The sequence below is a fragment of the Thermobia domestica genome, chromosome 12 (assembly GCF_964235325.1).
Source record: "Thermobia domestica chromosome 12, izTheDome1.hap1.1, whole genome shotgun sequence".
Classification (NCBI taxonomy): Eukaryota; Metazoa; Arthropoda; class Insecta; order Zygentoma; family Lepismatidae; genus Thermobia; species Thermobia domestica.
In genome coordinates this window covers 39,779,622-39,797,468 of record NC_137465.1, presented here as the reverse complement: position 1 = coordinate 39,797,468, position 17,847 = coordinate 39,779,622, and the positions used below count along the sequence as shown (strand labels likewise).

Genomic DNA, 17,847 nt, shown 5'->3' with positions numbered 1-17,847 from the left:
CTATATGGAAAAGTGAACTTTTTGCAGAATTATATAATCACTCACCTTTCTAACAACAATAGTGTCATAAAGTGACCATATATTTTCTAAAATAAATTGTACGAACAACGGCTTTTTCGCTTTTTCCTGGGCGCCTTTCATTACTCTCTTCGTTTTAGAATGTAGATAAAAATCACCCCATAATGTTTTATTTAAAACTTCTTCTTTCACTCCTAGCTTTTCTGCAAACAACTTTGCAAAATCCTTTATGCTGAAAATTAAAATTTATAACTATTAAATACACAAAATTAAAGAAATTAAAACAAATTGGCATTTGCCATATATGCAATATTACATGTGACAATTCATTCAATATCTAATTCATTCAATATCTAGAAATCATCGTAACTCAGTATCTGCCTGAAAACAGGTTTTACATAGTGAAAACATTCTCTCTTCTGATGTGTAATCATACTTAAAAACTTGCAATAAATTGTGAGGCATGTTATTATAGATAAAACTCGATATTTAGTTCATAGACATAAACGTTTTCAAAGGAGAAGGAAGTGTAAAAAATAGGTGAGTATGTAAAAGGATCGGAAACGCCAGCCAACACTTGATGACAATGTTCCGTTATTCAACCTTAGACCTAACAGATGTAGTATTTTTATTTCATTTTCTGGCAAGTTGCTACATGACTTTATTTTTTATTTTTTTTTAAAAGTAAATTTGAGTATAAATGTAAAAGTCGTTTCACTTTGAAAATACTCCACACTAGGCGAGGAATATGGTCTTTTAATTTTCTTATATTGCGTGATATTCCTCTTACAATTATTTACCACAACTAATTGAACGTATAGAATACATTACAAATTTAATGTGCACACATAATTGCAATTATAACTGCAGAAATACATTAGTAAAATCTTTAGCTTCTTTTACAAATGTAGACTGCATATAAAATCCGTTCGATCAATGTTGCCAGTACTTGGGTACCTATCTTTGATGCATACTTTGGATCTGGCAATAGTGGCCTAACATAGACACCGCGTTCTTTTTGATTCAGTTAATTCTTTTTTCACTCTGCTCTGGTCATCTCAGGATCCTTTTTGTTCGTTAATTTTATATAGTGGTATGTATTCCTTGTTTTACTCCTTTTATCTCCTTTCTGTTTTAATCTTTTTTTACCTTGCCACTGAGGGAGGAACCAGCTGAGAGTTCCGAAAAGTCAAAATATTTAAATTTTTCAAGGGAGGATTCATTGGTAAGTAGCCAATTTTTTGTTAATAGCCGAGATGTTACTTCAGAACTGATGGGACATATAGATACGCGCGTTCTTCTGGGATTTTTTGAACTACTTCCAAGTGAATACTAGATAGCTAGTTTTTCGCTAAGTAGTGTTAGGCACATAGGCCACATTTTTACATTAAATCGAACTTTTTCCATTTTTGGCACTTAGCACGGATTTTATATTTAGTCGCACATTAGGCATCAAAATGCAGATGTTAATTCTCGCGGAGGTACGGTAGCTCAATGGTAGAACGTTCATCTCTCATGCAAGAGGTCACTGGTTCGCACCATGCCATGTGAAATTGTGGTGGATAACATCATGTTTTCCACGCAGTTCTTTCACATTCTCATTCCACTAATTCGTTCGTAATAACTCACTTTTATTAAGGTGGATCACTAGGTGTGCTATGCTAAACGCTGCTTAAATAGTCTGGTGTTGCCAGATAGTGTCGAGTGTTTACTGATGGCAGATAATAAAGGAAGTAATTCTGGAATTCTGCTTGGATACTTACTAGAGAAATTTGTTTTCGACCCTTACCGCAATTCCGCTTCTCGAACTGCAACGCTAAAATCCAAGAATTTTCTTACTGAGACTACTACAATAAACGTACAAATTTGGCAACAACGCATTATGGCGTTCTGCGCAAGTTTCGTCTCAAAATCTATTTCCTTAAATGTAAATTAATGTTTAAATAAAATATGAAACATAACACGAAAAACGGTCAAACAATATATCTATTTCGTAATGAGATCGTTACTTTAAAATACTTTACACATACAAATGAACATTTCGTAAAACTGAGCACTTCTAGTAAGATCTTATAGCACGTACCATCTTGTGTGCTCATTGTAAAACGAATCAATTATGTTCTTTTATTTGTTACATTTTTCGATATCAGGAGACACAACTAAATGGATCAGTGTCTTGTACTATAGCTGAAACATTACTCTATCTTATAGTACAATATTTATAATATGTAACGTTTCATTGCGCAGTTGTTAAGGCAATGAGCTAAAATATGTACTGTCTTCCGGGTGGTGATCCATCTTAATGGTCCATCTTCTTTAGCCTAAAAGACATTGCAGCATTGCCTAAGGACATTTACTTATTTAGCATTTCACAATTGTTACGCAGATTACGTTGAGTAGGTATAATATAACTTGAGAAACTCATATGGAAACTAGAGACAGTAATAACGTGAAATTTTACCTGAAGCCCCAACCATCAACTGCACTTGCAAAAATAACATTTCCTTGCTCAGGTGAGAAATAAAGGCTTGAATCATCAGCATCTTCTAATCCTGTGCTCCAATCATAAACTTCTTCTGTATCGGATGATTTCGGCAAATTTTTCTTCTCGTCTGCTGTTTGTCCTGCTTTACCCATCACATCAGAAGCAAATAATTCTCCCATTATAGCATTAACCTAAGATTATACAAATAAGAGCGTGCAATATTACGAAGTAACGTATGATAAAACAGTAATATACAATAATTTTTCCAATTAATTCTTTCCTTTTATATTATGTTTGAAGCGGGATATCTTTATGACTTTTACATTCGACTCTACTTCTATAAATGATGCCGTTTTACTGAGAAACTCTCTTTTATTATTCATACCCATATTTTTCACTGGCGCCCGAATATGGTATACATCCTGTCATTCGTAAAATACTGCTATAAATCCACAAAATTTTGCAACTTGACTTTTAAAATATTTTAAATACGTTAGTGGAAACCCATTTCAAGAACCAACTACCCTGTATACTTCGTCTAGCAAACGAAATTCGCACCACAGAGCATGTGTCTGCAGAGGCCATACTGATCTTAGTATGAAGCTTTCGAAACACTACTCACATTAGTTGACCATAATGTCTATAGAGGACATGCTACTATTAGTCTGAAAGGCATCGGACCACAACAGTGTAGCTGTGTGCGAACACGTTATGGATATATCACAGCCTAAATCTGCAATACCAAGACTTCAGTCTGCACAGCAAAGGTTTATTATGCAATTAAGTAACTTAGAAAGCAGCTGTATGGCGGGGCTGGAAGAAGCTGGTTTGTCGTTCCACAGAACTGCTATGTCAGCTGCGTCAAAGGTGGGTGCTCACGTGAGTCGAAATGTGTCAGAGTTCCATCGGTGGTGTACACGATGAGGCAGAAAGTTCCCATAGACTACCCCCACCCCCAATTTTTCCGCGACGCACCGTAGAGAGTTCGGACTGCCTTAAGTGACAGAACGGCGGTCGTCAGTGCAATAAGAACTTCTGTAATATTCTATGGAAACCGTTGGGTTGGGTGATTGAGACGACGGAACGCTACAGCGACTCCCCTGAGTTTTAAAGCCAGGCTTTACTGGGATGATACCTTATTCTTATGACCCCACCGCACCCATCATAGAACACTAGCATTATCCATGCTTAAAGCATTGGGTAGTCACTAATCGAGTAAATAATCAGGATATGCCTGATACGCAGAGAAAATTTTCTCTTCCCTGTTTCACTGCTAAGTATCTGACATCTTCAAGGCCATTGTTAACATCCAGATCACAAGTATGGTACGAACATGAAATTCCATGAGGGTGCACAAAAATTAAATAATTGATTGTTGAAGGCGGGACTACACTTCAGTGTTCCTCACTTACAAGATGCTCATCGCCAGGAACGCCTTCAGTGGTAAATCCTTAAGTTTAACGTCCGACGATTATACCTTTTAGGCTGAGAGAGACGATGATTAACGCAAGTGAATAACAAGGAAGAATTGAAGGATTTAGGATGTGGGAGGAAACAGAAGTAGACCCAGGAAAACACACGGACACGATGTTGTCCACCGCAAACTTAAATGGGCGGGAATCGAACCAAGAACCCCATGCACCTGAGGTAAGCGCTCTACCACTAAGCCACCCTGCACTCCGTCCTCCGTGGTGTTTGGAAAACCTATAGTAATAAGTTAAATGGATTGGTTGGTTAGACTGCAGCAGCGAGCCTTTATGAGACGTGGATCTACGGGTTAAGGTGGGGATCCGAATCACATGAGATTTCACTAGAAATCGAACCCGGGTCTTCCGTGCCAAAGACGCGTACGCCAATCATATAGCTGCGAGGAAGCTCGTGAGGTGAATAGAGAGAGGTGGTATTCAGCTATGAAAATCATATTTGTCTCGGAAACACTGATGGCCGTAAGCATGTCTATAGACGTCAAGGTGAGCTGGTATTCACACTCGCCACACAAGATCCACACTTGGCATTATAGCATGGAAGCAATAAGCTACACATCCTGCCCGCCTCTCGTCTTTATTCAGGGAAGCATGACTAGTGACATTCGTGATGTCATTAAGCTTGACCTCCGTCCTTATTTAGGCACTTTACAGTACTCCATTTTTCAGAACAATAATGGCTATTCACATATCGACAGGGTAGCCCACCATGCTCTACTGGTCTTATCCTAGTCTATCAGATCTTCGGACTTAGCAGCAGGTATAGAATATGATAAGATGGCAATGGAATGATCATCGCCCAGTTAAGCCAAGATCAACAGCAAGCTTGTGATTCTCGACCTCGGATAGCCAAAGCGTGTGATTCCTTACCTCAGATAGTCAAAGCATGTGATTTCCTAGCTCGGATAGTCAAAATGTGTGGTACATTAGTTCGGATAGTCAAAGTGTATGATGCCTTACCTCAGATTTTCAAAGCATGAGATATCATAGCTCAGACAGTCCACGCGTGTGTTACCCTAGCTCAAATGCTCGGAAAATGATACCCTACCTCGGATAGTCAAAGCATGTGGTACCTCACTTCGGATATTCAAAGCGTGAGATATCGTACCTCGAACAGTCAAAGCGTTTGATATCCTATCTCCGATAGTCAAAGCGTGTGGTACGTTATCCCGGATAGTCAGTCAGAATCTATACGACCGACTGTCTATCTGAACAGTGCTTAGGGTAGTTAAACGTGCTATTAAGGTAATTGTTCTATGGTTTTGAACACTCCTATATAGCATGCTCGGGGTGTCTTATGGCTGCCATAATAGGATCTCTACTACTTACCATCACTATAGTGTGTACCAACTTTGACCCAGCTCCGTAAACCCCTACTAAGTATTCTTAAATCAATTTCTATAAGTGTATTTACATGTACTATAGTAATCCAGCATAGTACGAAATACTACTTACCTGCTCAAGAATTTGCGAAAGATGTATATAAGCATCGAGAGGAGCAAGTTTTACTTCCAGAATTAGTCTATCCAATTTATTCAGAACTAAGATCGGTTGGATGTTTTCTAACCATGCTTGCTTCAGAGCAACCTAAAAAGAAGAGGACACTGTTATATTCGCTGTGATATGCACTTCTGAACATTACGAACACATATACGATACAATGAGTTCCTTTCTCATATGTGTAATCTAGGATTTAATTCCTAATAGAATCCTAGTCCCCATTAGTCTACAAGGCATGGCGTAGGATATAAAGTAAATTACATAAAATAAATTTAAGTTAACACATTTTCTTACATTATAAATGTGTATGGGACTATGGAAAAACAGAAAAGCTTATCTTTCAAATAAATGTAATATCTAGCTTCACATTCCGTAGTTATGCCCTTATGGCTAAAGATAATAGATGATTAATGGAAATGGATGATTACAAAAACATTGGCGTATCCAGAATGTGGAAATAAACACGAAAACCCCGAAAAACCCATGAAAAATTGTTCTCCACCAGTAATTCACATGGCCTGAAATAGAATCGGAAATTCCACATAAAATCTTACTGCTGGATATGCTGGAAATAAAATCCTGATCTCATGCTTGCTTTGTGGTTGTTTGGCAACCGAGATGTCACCCACTCAGTGAGACCTTGCCTTATTATACGGAGCAGAATATTCGACGACAAAGAAGAGAGAGGGACAGAAGTTGCATGCTGTGGAGATGAATATACAGCGGTGGATGTGTGGAGTGACGCAGAAGGACAAAATCAAGAATGAAGTGACCTGGAGAACAGTGAAGGTGAGACCAGTGGTAGAAAAACTGCAAGAAAGAAGACTGAGATGGTTTGGGCATGTAAGAAGACCTTTGAAATACGCAGCTTACCGAGTATATGCTATAGAAGTGAGTAAGAAAACGAGCCCGGGGCCGGCCAAAGAAGAAGTGGGGAGACTGTGTTAAGAACGACATGGTACAGTGTGCTGTCACAGCGTATGTGACAAAAGATAGAGATAGGTGGAGAACAGTGATCCGAAAAGCCGATCCCAGCAAACTGGAGATAAAAACTTGAGAAGATGAAGAAGATTAGTCTGTTTATTTATTTTTATTTGTTTTGTTTTGTTTATTACTTACTTCTCAAGCCTCAAGATTCTTGCAATTGTTTTAACGAAAAGGAATATACAATTTAAAAATATATAAGGGAATATTAACCCTTTGCAACTAGTCTTATCATATCTTAAATTAATTCATTTTCATATAATAAAAGGTGTATGGAACTAACGACATACTTATGGCAGATTATTTTGTAGAGATGATTTTGGTCTGGTTAGTTTAGGCTTAAGAAATAAAAATCAAGCAATATCGTCATCCCCGATAGCTCAGTATATATAGTTACTCAGTATGTCACAGACCGAGATTCAATTCATCCAGCAAACCTATTTTTCTGTGTTCCTCCTAAACGGCTTTTCTAATTTATAATATATTTGGCACTGATTTCCTTACCTTTGTCTGCGGGCACACGCCCTCCACCACATCCACCAAAATAATGGCTCCATCACATAACCTAACAGCAGTTGATACTTCGGAAGAAAAATCAACGTGGCCAGGAGAGTCGATAAGATTTACAAGATACTCAGTCGTCCCTATAAGGAAAAATTACAGTAATAATAATAATAATAATAATAATAATAATAATAATAATAATAATAATAATAATAATAATAATAATAATAATAATAATGTTTCTTCACAATATTTTTCTCTCCTCACTAGTTAACATACGCTATCAAAATAGAAATTAGTTTTTTCTTTTTTTTTAAATATATATTAAGGTTAGGGTTGCCAGTTTTTGTAAACGAAAAACCGGGACACCAATCTCTGACTATATATAAATTCAGGGTTCCTACTCATTTGGTCAGTCAATTAATTACCTGTCTTTTCCAGGTTACTACTCACAATTTTTTAGTTCATTCTGTACACAGTTAACACAAATGAAGCCCCACAAAGGATGTATAGCTAAAAAAATATGAAAAGGTAACGTAAGAAGAGCTGCCTGGTGTCCCTTATTCCGAATTCCGATTTGTTGTGTTTAATACACTCTAAATATTGCACCAATTACGACACACCCTCCTAGTTATGAATGAAGAGAGACTTTTTTTCTTCGTTCCGTCATCACCTGACTCAGAAACATTACCCTAAAAGAAACACAAATTTACCATTTAGCAAGAAAACAATACATTTAAGCTAAATTCAGAACGATAAACAAAAAGTAAATCTCTTTAAAGACTTACACAGGCTCTCCAAACGTTTGACAGAAAAAAATATCTGGTAACAAAATTAAACAAGACATATCATTATGCGTTTAACTGTCACTTCTTGTGCTAGAGTAAGTTGTCACGGAATTTTAACCTGAGAATTATTGAACATTTTTTTCAGAGAAAGGAAGAAATATAAATTCAAAATTATTGAATGCATGCACATCATCTTTAGAAATATTTATCCACACATGGGAAAATATATTCACGTTTTACGTAGCATGTTTTTCCCTTGATTTTTTTTTCTTTAATATTTCAGAAAGCATAACATGTTTGTGCATAGGTCTATTAGAATTAAATTTTCTTTTCCTCTTCAATTTCACGTCTAAAACCTCTATTTTCTACGAAGTTCCATTTTCCTATTCTCAATATTTTACTTTATTCAGAGATCCCATAACTTTGAATGATAAAAAAGTATAAAAAATACGAATTTTTGGTCAAAAAGTAGGAGTAAGTAATATCACTGGTATATGTTTTCTACATATGCTTATATACAGTATCTAATCTCTTTTTTAATAAACGCGAGATTGTTCTGTAACTTGAATAATGTTTATTAACTGTTATATTATTCCATAACGTTCAGCAATTATTACATTTTTACACATTGTGACATTCTTTTTTCTCCTAGAAATATTTTCAAAGACAAAATGTTTGCCCAGAGGTTATCAATTATTTATACATACATATTTTTAAAAAATCTGCACACTTTTTTTTTCCCTGGTATCTTCCACTCATCAGAAACTAATTTTTCGTTCAAAAGGTGGAACTCAGTAGTACATAAAGGGTACAATATACTGTGCAAGTGAAGTAATGCTTGTAGAAGACAATGTTTCACGTCAGTTTCATGCCCTACACGGTGTTTCAAAACAAGATTTGTCAATGGTAGTTTCGGAAAGACCATGTTCTCTGACCTTCTGATACAATCTCATTCCATGCAAGAAAATAGATTATGTTTCAGTTTTCATTTTTGCGAACTTACCTTACTTTTAATTCTACTTCCAGTTCAGCATTGTTTACCTCTAGTATTTATCTCTTTATGTACTTGGAAATTTTGTACGACCAAGTTCTTTAACAGACTTACGTATATGAAGTACAACAATTAGTGACTCCTCTGCTGAAATAGTTTTAAAAACTACTCAAAAGGTAATGACACATGTACTGGAAAATACAACTGGATAAGAGTTCTCAAAGGAGAAATTTTTATATACTCCAGTACTTATTTACACCAATTGCTTTGTTCTAACTTCTGACCTCGTTTAGGAAGCTATTGTAACAGGATATGAAGGGTTGTCCACCAGCCTTTCTGAGATTTCATCCATCCTTTGGAAATACCACAGTCATCGCCCTTGGGAGTTCGTCGCCTGGCAGATGTCAACATCAGACCACGTACTAAACTGTGCAAGTGAAGTAATGCTTGTAGAAGACAATGTTTCACGTCAGTTTCATGCCCTACACGGTGTTTCAAAACAAGATTTGTCAATGGTAGTCATGCTTGGTGATCAATGGACGCTCCGAACATTTACCCAGGGTCTGTGACTCAACTAGGAAGCATCACCTCTGTGTAAGTAAGTGTCGTCAGTAAAAAGTTCTTTTCTTCCTGGTTTGGTATAAGCAACTCTCGACGACGTTAGCATCCCGGGATGAACTTTGGAGGAGTTACGCTGTGTCATCGATAGGAGTGCAGGTGCACTCGAGTTGTGTCAATCTCGGTACGTGACGTTTGGGCGCCGCCGTTTGGGCGCGGACGTTTGGGCCCCGCCGTTTGGGCACTGGACGTTTGGGCGCGAAGCCATTTGGGCGCCGGACGTTTGGGCGCGAGTTAAAAAGTCGCTATGTTAGGCGCTGAGTACTAAGTTCGAATCAAGATATCACAAGGTGTCTACTGTAGTGGAAGTCCTTGAATTATACTGGATTTTGTTTTACATACTAGAAATACTGGAATTTCGAAATTATAAAAACTGAATTAACAATTAAATTTTGTAAATTTAAGTTTCAACGAAAGTTAAGTGTGCTTTTTATTTGATAACTTTTCAAGCCAAATGTAAGTCGACCAGACTACATATGATTGACTGCATTACATACATAGTGAGCCTATTCCATTAAAAAACTTAAAGCAGGCCTTCTGCTGTAGTTACGCAATAAGTGTGAATGTCAAACACATTTATAGTGGCTAAATGACCAATATATGTACACTTAACTATTATTTTTCACTTTGAAATCGTTGTTTTTTTTTTCTTTCGCCACTTTCTTTAATGCAGATTAAATGCTTACAATGGGACGAAAAAAATGTGTGTTAAGTTTTGATTTTTATATTGGAATGTTAATAAAAAAAAGTGATACCAGAAATACGGCATACTACAGTTCCTAAACTCAATGTGTTAGACATCCTGTATGCAAAATATGTCTTAGACACCATGTATGCAAAATATCTTTCCCTCAACTCAATTAGGATATAGGATTTTTAGATTTCTGGGCTCTCGGCATCTAAGGCCATTTAGCCCGTCACGTTTGAGGGAGCACACTATCCGGGGAAAGGGAAGGAAGAAAGGATTGGGGAAGGAAGGAAGCGGCCTGGACCTATAAATTAGGTACCACCCCGGCATTTGCCTGGTGTGAATGAAGAAAACCCAGGAAAACCTCATTCAGGGTGGCTGGCCTGAAAGAGCGTATTACACTTTTTCGACCGAGTGCCCCCACCGGGAATCGAACCCGGAACCGATCGCACCGAAGGCGAGAGTGTTAGCAACTACGCTGCAATCTTTTATTGGTAGTTCTTTATTGGACTTAAGGAAGAGAAGAGTTTGGCAAACGTAATACGAAAGAAAACAAATTTTAATATTCATAAATATGTAATTATTAACTTTCTTTTAAAAAATACAAAAAATAAATCAATATGTTTTAATTAACATTAAGAAAATTAACAGTTCGTCTGATTCCTTTATTTCCTAGCTTTCTTATATAATACACAAATTAGATCAGAAGTACAAGAATCGTGAACAAGCGAAAAATCAATCCATGACGAGGTTAGGCAACAAATGCCACAAACGCATTAAACTATTTAATTTAGATGAATAAATAAGATATAGATAGAAAATATACAGATAAATGAGGTGAGATAAAGATAGAAGTGTAGGAAATGTATATATCTTGATTGGCGCTTAGTTTTCAGTGCCTAGCTTACTTTATATGTCGTAAATTGTGATTTTTACTATGTACCTCGCGCCCAAACGTCTGGCGTCTAAACGGCTTTGCGCCCAAACGGCAGCGCCCAAACGTCCTGTCCCGTGTCAATCTGGGGTAATGAACGGGGCCATGACTGTGTGGAAATTTCGATCTTTTCTTCCGCATGACGTCAGAGAGACAGTCGGAACAAATAGACTTGAGAATGCTTGATCTTGGTGATTCTTGGTCGAGATTCTGGAATAGGAACTAGACAATGGTAACCTAATCGCGGAAATCCTTGGCTTGCCGAAGAACTACTCAACATCCTTCAGAAGGACCAGACACCGGCCTGCTCATCTCGTCAGTATTTGGGTGAGACTGAACCTTTTAGTTGCTTATCCTGTTCTCTACTTATCCCGTAACGCACCTCAAGCTACCATTCTCTTATTTGAAACTGTGCTTTTATTTGTTTTGAATTCCAACATATTCGTCCCCTTATCCTAAAGCTTTATTTCATCGCTCTACATTTGCACAGTTACTTTAGCCTTGTTGAGCTACTCAACCCCCCATTCGTACCTTCCATTACACTATGATACTTTTTTATTTATTTATTTATTTCTGGCCACTGAGTTATAACATTTTCAGTAGCTGAGATCAAGGTCAACCATCGTGTTTCACCAAAAATGAAGCGTAAACTTCACGTAAATATTACTTGCATATATATTAATGAAAGGAGAAAGAAATTAATTTTTTACACACCAGATCCTCCGTAGGTGCGAATTAAATAATACATAAAGACTGAAAAAGTTAATGGCTGGACCGCCACTCGAACCCGGAATCATCGGCATACCGTACCGATGCGTTAACCACTACCCAGTTTCATCCTTTCACTAATAAATGAAATTACAACCGTCAAAAAGTGTTCTCAATATATGGATACTGGATTGTCCACGCACATCAACTAGGCTGTCGTACAAGCCATATGGTCTGGATGGAAAGCACCGACTTCAGGAGTAGGAGAGTGTGTGACTGTTCTGGGAGGCGGACTGAGTAGCATAGTAATTGACGTATCAGTACGGTATGCCGAAGATCTCGGGTTCGAGTCTCAGTATAGTCATTCACTTTTTCACTCTTTTGCGTATTACTTGCAAATATTTATTTCTTATTGAAAAGTATGGAAAGTTGGACAACTTAAATCTCTATTTTATTTGTCTTTCTCTTTTCACTAATGGTTTCCTTGTTGTTATACTGTAACACTTTTTTAAAAAAATACTTCCCCTTCCCCAGAGATTCGAATGCGAGGATATTTTAATTGCAGGATCTTTTATTTGGAAAAGACCATCGTATATGTTCTCGTCTTAAAACAGAGAAATACAAGGGGTCATTCCCCGTTGCCTTCTACACTTCACCATCTTTACGTCTCAATATCTCAGCCCTTATCACCACCACTCTGGCATCTAAGAATGGTGTCAAAGTTGCCTCTGTTATATTCTCCAAGGATAATTCGACTGGCTATTTCTGTTTAGACCAACTTGTTATCAGTGAAACTTTCGGTAGTAAACAACCTCCTATTTAGCTCAAAATTTCACTGTATCATGCAATTTTCTCATCCAACTCAGAAAAGTGGTGTATATTGAGGAAGATTATTACGAGATTAAAAAGTTTTGGCTTGTTACTATAAACATTGAGTGTTTTTATTATTATTATTACTAAATTATATATAAATGATCTAATAAATTGCAAATAAAAGAAACTGAAAAATTTAATAATATTTACCTGAATTATAATATAAAGCCACAGCACTACTTTTCATTGTTATTCCCCTCTCTTGTTCATCTTTACGACTATCCATATACCTACAAAATTGAATAAAAAAGTATTGAATCTAATAGTATTACTAAATTAGAACAGGGCATGTAATAAAAAACAATAATCAATTTAGAAAATATTCAGCATTCTCACAACAGGTGATCTGACACACTTAAGCCATACATCAAAAGTTAAGAAATTTATAAAATTACCGAATTAACAAACATACGCTATATATATATATATATACTATGTGATCAAAAGTATCCGGACACGTAGCTGAAAATGACTTACAAGTTCGTGGCGCCTCCATCGGTACTGCTGGGATTCAATATGGTGTTGGGGCACTCTTAGCCTTGATGACAGCTTCCACTCTCGCAGGCATACTTTCAATTAGGTGCTGGAAGGTTTCTTGGGGAATGGCAACCCATTCTTCACGGAGTGCTGAACTGAGAAGAGGTATCGATGTAGGTCGGTGAGGCCTGGCACGAAGTCGGCGTTCCAAAAACATTCCAAAGGTGTTCTATAGGATTCAAGTCAGGACTCTGTGCAGGCCAGTTCATTACAGGGATGTTATGGTCGTGTAACTACTCCGCCACAGGCCGTGCAGTATGAACAGGTGCTCGATCGTGTTGAAAGATGCAATCGCCATCTCCGAATTGCTCTTCAACACGGGAAGAAAGAAGGTGCTTAAAACATCAATGTAGGCCTGCGCTGTGAAAGTGCCACGTAAAACAGCAAGGGTGCAAGCCTCCTGCAAGAAAAACACGACCACACCATAACACCACCACCTCCGAATTTTACTGTTGGCACTACACACGCTGACAGATGACGTTCACCGGGCATTCGCCATCGGATCGCCACATTGTGTACCGTGATTCGTCACTCCACATAACGATTTTCTACTGTTCAATCGTCCAATGTTTACGCTCCTTAAGAAAAGTGAGGCGTCGTTTGGCATTTACCTGCGTGATATGTGGCTTATGAGTAGCCGCTCGACCATGAAATCCAAGTTTTCTCACCTCACGCCTAACTGTCATACTACTTGGAATGGATCCTGATGCAGTTTGGAATTCCTGTGTAATGGTCTGGATAGATGTCTGCCTATTACACTTTACGACTTTCTTCAACTGTCGGCGGTCTCTGTCAGTCAACAGACGAGGTGGGCCTGTACGCTTTTGTGCTGTACGTGTCCCTTCACGTTTCCACTACACTATCACATCAGAAACAGTGGACCTAGGGATGTTTAGGAGTGTGGAAATCTCACGTACAGACTTCTGACACAAGTGACACCCAATCACCTGACCACGCTCGAAGTCCGTGAGTTCCGCGGAGCGCCCAATTTTGCTTTTTCACGATGTCTAATGAACCTGGCAGTAGGTGGCAGCACAATGCACCTAGTATGAAAAACGTATGTTTTTGGGGGTGTCCAGATACTTTTGATCACATAGTGTATATATACATACATACATACATACATACATACATATATATATATATATATATCAAGAAATAATACTTATTTTTCACATTGACCATATTAGAAAACTCACTTCTGCTTAATGATTTACCTTACTATAGATGAATTTCGAGACCAAACATGGTACACTCAATAGAAACGTAAATAATATTGTTATAATATTAGTACTACTATAAACGCATAATAATACAACACTGATTGCGATCTTAGCTACAAGTGGATTGTTGATACTAGCTTACAAGGATTTAGCCACTGAAGATGCGGCTTAAGTGATGCACTACGCTGCGTAAGAAAAACTTAACTGTCTAATTCTTATTGATTACATACACCATAAGTAGTCTCTGATGATTAAGAGACTGCGTCTGCGATCTTTGTGAAGTCTTCGAAGAGTCAGATCTTGTAAGAGCAGAGAGTGAGATTACATCTGTAATCTCGGTGAGATTGTTGTTAAGAGCGAAGAGTGTGATCACATCCACAATCTTTGGGTCCTGGAAGGATGACATTTCGTCTGTGATCTCTGTGAGATAGATGTAAGATTGATTGTAATCTCGTTGTAGTGCCCTATGCAGGCAGAAGGAAGCTTTATATATCTATTTCGAAACTGAAAGCATCCCGTTTGGTTTGAAAGATGGGAGGCAACAGAATTTTATATAAACACAGAAAGTGGCCTTCAAGTTTTTCTAAGCTTTCTTACACGTATTTCCTATAGGAAAAAAAAAGAAAGAAAAAAGAAAAGGGAAATCCTTTCTTTGTAACCATTATCTCTCCTACATGTTGTAATTAAGTCTGACTTTCCGGTTATAATAAAACTTGCCAGTGTATTCTTAAATTATTGGTTTATGTTTAACGGAACACTCTTTTTCCATCTGTGTACAATTCACTTACTTTCAACTTAAAAATGTAGACAAAACAGACATTTTACTCTGAAACCTTTCTACCTTTTTTCATAAATAACCTGGTATACATATTTTACTTAAACCAAACCACCATTAATGAAGGTGAGTGCAAAGGCTTGACTACCGCTAAAAGATGACATTACGTTTTTCCTATCTTCCCTTGTTTAGGCAGGAATAATATTCAGAACATTTCAGTCAAATTTTCAAGACATCAATATTCAAAATTTACTTGAAAACACACTAAATCATTAGTCAAAAAACAATTCGAGTAGTTTTCTTAAATTATTTTGATATATTCACTGTAGAATGCATTTAATTTTAAACTTTAGAAACATGTTTAAAAAAGAAAAGAAAGAAGGATTATTCACTCTTTAAGAAATTAAATTGTTTTTGGACAAAGTTTGGATATTGATTCCTTGAATTTGATTCACTTATTTTGAATATAAACGCTCCATACTAAATACACTGCAAAAGACAGGGAAAGTATACATCCATTTATTGGGTATTAACACTGCTTTAAACTTATCTTAAAATTATAAACGAAAAAAAGACACTCACCTAAGTTTCCCAGCCATCTTTTGAGAGATAATGCCATTACTTGCCACCAAAGAATCTGCCAATGTAGTCTTTCCATGGTCAACATGTGCCATAATACATATGTTTCGCACATTTTCTGGACGTTTTTGAAGCTCGGCGAGCTTCTGAGTGGATACAAGTCTCATTTTTTAACCTATGGAAATAAAATTAGGACCTTCCATTACATAAAAATGTTTGTGATTTTACTAAAAATACTCGAACATACTTACTTGAAACACGATTACTCAAGAATTATGATTTGAATGAAACGAATCTAATTTAATCAGATTGAAGACTTCACTATAATTAGTAATAATTGCGGAAAGTACAAAGAATGTTGAATACAATTGAGTTATTCAACTACCAACATGAAACTCATTTACTTTAAATTCTCATACTTTAAAATTTCTTGCATTTCCAAGCTTTTGACCCTCCGCTGTAGACAGTTTACAGAAAATAAATAATGGGACAATGCCATAAAAACACAAAGGAAATATAAAACAATGATCTCATTAGAGAAGAGCAGTTGAAGTTATATGATCTTTTGTTCAGACAGGAAAGGCTGATAAGTCATACATTAACTGACTAGCTGAAATACTCGTTCTTCGCATGGGGAGGACAAGGTTATGAAATATATTTCATTTGAGTTTAGTTTAGCGTCTCTTTCAGCAGCAAGGCTATACAAGACGTGGATCTACAGTTTAATGTGGAATCCGAATCACAGGAGCTCCCGCCAGGAATCGAACCTGGGCCATCCACGCCAAAGGCAGTACGCTAACCGCTTAGCCACGAGGGAACACCTATATCATATTTGAAAGTGAAGAAATAACAGTGAAATGAAATCTTTTGAGTTTTACGTCCCATGCTTATGCTCGCTAAGCTAAAGGAAACGGTGATAATGAGAAATGAATAAAATGATGAAGAAAGTGGGAGGAAACGGAAAAAAACCGAGAAAACCCCCACACACGGTGTTTGTCCATCACCAAGTTCACTTGGCGCGAGCTGAGATCGACCCAGGTTCCCCATGCACCAGAGGTGAACGCTCTACCACTGAGCCACCGCGGCCCAAGTAAAGAAATGAATGAAGTACCATCTATATATATAAAAGAGAACGTACAAAATCCTTTGTCCGCTCATCACGCTAATACGGCTGAACCAATTTCTTTCATTTTTGGGGGGTTATTAGGATTTGGACCCTAGATGGTTTTTATCATATCACTTTAATTTTTAATTACCAGTGTCTTGAGATAATTGACCATTCAAGTGTCCATAACGTACAAATCCTTTGTTATTAGTTCATCATAGGTAAAAATAAACGTATTTATATGCAACCCGCATGACCGTATCACTCGGCGGGTTAACATAAATGACAGGCGATATACAGCGGAAAATAGCTTGAATCTTCTGTTTAAATTTTTTTAATTGATTTGCTTATTTTTACAGACACTTTTACAATATGCCAGCACCGGGATGACCGCAGCGAAGCGGGGCGGGTTAACATAAATGACAGGCGATATAATGTTAAGATTTACTGCAATCTTCTATGGTTTTTATCATATCACTTGAAAGCGAAAAAGTAAAAATTATCTAAGTAACAAAGTTTATTGCGTTCCGGGGTGACCGCAGCGAAGCGGGGTGAACGCTGCTAGTAAATAAATAAGAAAATGTTTTTGGCGTTGCCCCTGTCAATGTGAGTGTAATAAATAAATAACAATGAGCAACGTCTTGGACGTTAAGTCTAGCTGACACGTCTGAACTTGGACTTAAATGTTATTGAGACTGTCACCTATCAGCTTTACTAATCACAAAAACTATGGATTCGACACTAATATCGGTCATTTTTCATGGTATTTTTTACTCCCTTCCTCTTTTGATGGTGGGGAGGTAAACTTGGAAGAGCACGAAGTCGGACCCGATCTATTCCTGTCCGCGACCCCGAAAGCAATGAATTTGACAGCGATTATTCGTTTCCCGGATATTTACCCTCTCCTGATATGCCTTCATTTTACCCCCTCCCTTCCCTCGATGTATTAAACTAAAGCTAATGCACAATTGTTATATAAACCACCTTATTTTGAGCGGCCTAGTTCCAAGTTATTAAGAAAATAAGTGAAAACATTAACTCTTGACTGCGGTT

The 17,847-nt window shown here is 37.2% G+C and overlaps 1 protein-coding gene across 3 annotated transcripts in view; it reads right to left on the bottom strand.

Moving 5' to 3' along the window:
• LOC145666417 (elongation factor-like GTPase 1) overlaps positions 1–17,847 on the bottom strand; it is a 642,062-nt gene that overhangs the window by 619,081 nt on the left and 5,134 nt on the right. For all 3 annotated transcript variants that reach the window (XM_081733628.1, XM_081733627.1, XM_081733629.1), the window contains exons 2-7: positions 15,693–15,864; positions 12,726–12,805; positions 6,976–7,115; positions 5,443–5,574; positions 2,480–2,694; positions 46–250 (exon numbers count right to left, since the gene is read on the bottom strand). In XM_081733628.1, the coding sequence (XP_081589754.1) occupies positions 46–250; positions 2,480–2,694; positions 5,443–5,574; positions 6,976–7,115; positions 12,726–12,805; positions 15,693–15,856 (936 nt within the window). In that variant the 5' untranslated portion in view covers positions 15,857–15,864. The remainder of the gene's footprint in view (positions 1–45; positions 251–2,479; positions 2,695–5,442; positions 5,575–6,975; positions 7,116–12,725; positions 12,806–15,692; positions 15,865–17,847) is intronic.